Below are 3530 nucleotides of genomic sequence, written 5' to 3'. Positions count from 1 at the left end.
GGAAGGGGAGGGAGAGGGAGAGGGAGAGGGAGAGGGAGAGGGAGAGGGAGAGGGAGAGGGAGAGGGAGAGGGGAGAGGAAGAGGGAGAGGTAGTGGGGGTAGGGGGAGGGAGAGGGAGAGGGCTGGGGATGCGTGTGCGGGTGCGTGGATGACGGGTGGGTTGTAGGGTTCAAGGGGCAATGGGGTCGGTGGAGCGAGTAGCTTCGCCTGCGTCTTTGGAGTGCTGCCGGCATGAGGTGTACGTCAACACTTCAAAAGCATGCACACACAGCGCTGCCGGTTTTCAAACCTCCCCGCCCCTGCCCGCCTTCCTTAACTAATCATGACTGTATCCCCTCCCCGCCCCCGCCCCCGCCCCTCCGCCCGCGCCCCCCCCCTCCTGCCCCCAGGCCTCCTACCTGGCCGGCCTGGGCGTGAACGCGGTGGAGCTGCTGCCGGTGTTCGAGTGGGACGAGCTCGAGTTCCGCCGCACCCGCAACCCGCGCGACCACATGACCAACGTGTGGGGCTACAGCCACATCAACTTCTTTGCGCCCATGAGCAGGCTGGGCAGCGGCGGCGCCGGACCCGAGGCGGCGGCGCGCGAGTTCAAGGACATGGTCAAGGCGTGAGTGGGGGGGGGGGGGCTGTGGAGGAGGGGGGGCTGTAGAGGGCTGTGGGAGGCTGTGGGGACGCGGCGGCTGAGGGGAGGCGGCTGTGGGAAGGGGGCGGTTGGGCAGCTCTAGAGTGTCCGAACACTGACCATGTATACGGGTAGAAATCCGTGCGGCCGTTTCTCCTCCCCGCCCCCTGCCCTAACCCGCCACCCCCACCCACCCCCCCGCCCCCCGCCCCCTGCTCCTCCCCCCTTCCCCCTCCAGCCTGCACGCGCAGGGCATCCAGGTGCTGCTGGACGTGGTGTACAACCACACGGCCGAGGCGGACGACAAGGACCCCTACACGCTGTGCATGCGCGGCGTGGACAACAAGACCTACTACATGATCGACCCCAGCCAGTGGGTGGCGGGGGTTAAGAGGGGGCGGGGGAGGGGGGAGAGAGAGGGGAGAGGGGGGAGCGGGAGGGGGAAAGTGGGCTGGCGGGGCGGTGCGTGTAGTTACGCATGGGCGGGTGGGTTGGGGGTGCGACCTGCGTGCTGACAAGACGATTGGCTCTACAACGACAATGCTGACCCATCCTTCTGTCCCCCTGACTTACCGGCCCCTCCCCTCATGCCCCTGCCCTGCTCACCCTGCTTACCCCCCAGGTACGTGCAGCTGGTCAACTGGAGCGGGTGCGGCAACACCGTCAACGCCAACAACCCGCCCGTCACGCAGGTGGGTTGCGTGTGGAGAGGGTCTGGCTGGGGGCGCTGCGGTTCGTAGTGAAGGGTGAGAGCGCAGCGTGCGGACTGGCCATCCTCCCCGCCACGTGCCCCACGCCCCATGTGCCACGTCGCCGCAACATTGCCTTCTCCTAACTACGGTAGTCATGCATGGAATCCCCTCCCTAACGATTGCTGTTCCCCAAGATGGTCTACCGTTTACCTTAAGCAATCATGAATGTAACCCTCCGTCTCTCCCGCTCCCCCCCTCCAGATGATCATCGACAGCCTGGTGCACTGGGTGACGGAGTACCACGTGGACGGCTTCCGCTTCGACCTGGCCAGCTGCCTGTGCAGGGGTGGGTGCGGGCAGGGGCGGGGGAGGGGCTGTGAACACCAGACTAAATAGAGCAAACCAAGCCAAACTAGCGGAGCACACGGGGGTGGAGGGAATTGAGCGAAGGGGCGAGGCGGGTTTCAAATGTAGGGGCGTGAGGCAATCACGGCACGTGCGGCACGTCACCACAGCGCACGGGTTCCGAACGACTCCCCGCTGCTGCATGCCGCCCCTACACTAACACCGCCCCCTTTGCCATTGCAATGCACCCGCACCGCTCTGTGCCCCACCCGCTTCCCTGCACCGACCTCTACACACAACACACCGACACCATACCAAACATAACCACGCCCACGCCCACACCTGCTGACCTGCACGCCCGCCCCCCTGCACGCCCGCCCCCCTGCACCGCCTGCGCGCCCGCCCTTCCTGCAGACGAGCGCGGCCACCCCATGGCCGTGCCGCCGCTCATCCGCGCCATCAGCAAGCACCCGCTGCTGAGCCAGGTGCACTTGATCGCCGAGCCCTGGGACATCGGCATGTACCAGGTAGGGGGTCTGAGAGGGGGGGATGGGGGGCGAAGATGGGGCGCGGCGTGGGTGGATGCATGTGTGTGTGTGTGTGCAAGGGTTTTGGTATGGCTGTGTAGGTAGACAGGGCGGCGAGGAGGAGATTGGGCGCGGGGGCAATGAATGGCCGGAAGGCCGCGAGACGGGGATTGTGTGGCCTGCTGTCGGACTGGACAGCACAAGCCTATAGCGGCGGTCCGGTCCACAAAGCGTGTCGGCACACACGACCTCCCTCGCGTGGCTGGGTGGGCTTACTCCTAGCGCTGGGCTCAGGCGTATGACCCTAACCCCGCCCCCTCCCCGCCCGCACTGCAGGTGGGCAGCTTCCCCAACTGGGACATCTGGGCGGAGTGGAACGGCAAGTACCGCGACGACGTGCGCCGCTTCATCAAGGGAGACGCAGGTGGGGGACAAGGGTCGAGGGTTGCAGGATGAGGGCAGGGCGTTGCAAGGTTGAAACCTTGGGAACAGGATACAAGCAGGGGGTGGGGGGTGAGATTAGTCAATCCCGTGCGTGGGCGATGTGCTGGGATGGCCACGGAGTTCATGCACACAGCACGGACGGCCTTGCTGTATCGTACAGCTCCAAGCAGGCAAAGCGCACGTCACTCCCCGCCACTTCAGTTATTCACGCCCCACCCATCACAACTTCCGCCCCCCACCTACTTACCTTCCTTCACTAATCATGATTGTAATCCCACCCCACACCCCAGGCATGAAGCGCGCCTTCGCCACGCGCCTGGCCGGCTCCGCCGACCTGTACCAGACCAACAACCGCAAGCCCTACCACTCCATCAACTTCATCACCGCGCACGACGGCTTCAGCCTGTACGACATGGTGTCCTACAACGACAAACACAACGACGCCAACGGTGCGCGCATCGGCCACAACCTGGCGTAGACATTAAAAAAGAAAGCGCTTGATGCGACTAGTATGCCGCAGGCCAGGCGCCGCGGCCTGCAAGGATAATGTATTTATAGCTCTTCCTCTTCCACACGCGTTTTGAGGCATGTTGCGGTCTGTTCTCTTTGTGGGGCTCGCTAACTCCGTGCTGCGCCGGTGTGTTGCTGCGCCGGTGTGCTGCAGGCGAGGGCAACCGCGACGGCACCAACGACAACTTCTCCTGGAACTGCGGCGCCGAGGGCGAGACCGGCAACGGCGGCGTGCGGGCGCTGCGCCAGCGGCAGATGCGCAACTGCATGGTGGCGCTCATGATGAGCCAGGGCACACCCATGATTGTCAGCGGTGAGGGGGAGGGGAGGGGAGGGGAGGGGAGGGGAGGGGAGGGGAGGGGAGGGGAGGGGAGGGGAGGGGAGGGGAGG

The 3530-nt window shown here is 65.4% G+C and overlaps 1 protein-coding gene across 1 annotated transcript in view; it reads left to right on the top strand.

The window, feature by feature from the left end:
• CHLRE_03g207713v5 (uncharacterized protein) overlaps nt 1-3530 on the top strand; it is an 8485-nt gene that overhangs the window by 2800 nt on the left and 2155 nt on the right. The window contains exons 5-12 of the mRNA XM_043061537.1: nt 390-607; nt 861-995; nt 1245-1314; nt 1576-1660; nt 2074-2186; nt 2523-2610; nt 2921-3079; nt 3295-3453. Coding sequence (XP_042926683.1) covers nt 390-607; nt 861-995; nt 1245-1314; nt 1576-1660; nt 2074-2186; nt 2523-2610; nt 2921-3079; nt 3295-3453 — 1027 coding nt within the window. The remainder of the gene's footprint in view (nt 1-389; nt 608-860; nt 996-1244; nt 1315-1575; nt 1661-2073; nt 2187-2522; nt 2611-2920; nt 3080-3294; nt 3454-3530) is intronic.

The sequence above is a fragment of the Chlamydomonas reinhardtii genome, chromosome 3 (genome assembly GCF_000002595.2).
Source record: "Chlamydomonas reinhardtii strain CC-503 cw92 mt+ chromosome 3, whole genome shotgun sequence".
In the NCBI taxonomy this organism is placed as follows: domain Eukaryota; kingdom Viridiplantae; phylum Chlorophyta; class Chlorophyceae; order Chlamydomonadales; family Chlamydomonadaceae; genus Chlamydomonas; species Chlamydomonas reinhardtii.
Note: the sequence above shows the minus strand (reverse complement) of the source record. Positions and strands in the feature narration are given on the sequence as shown.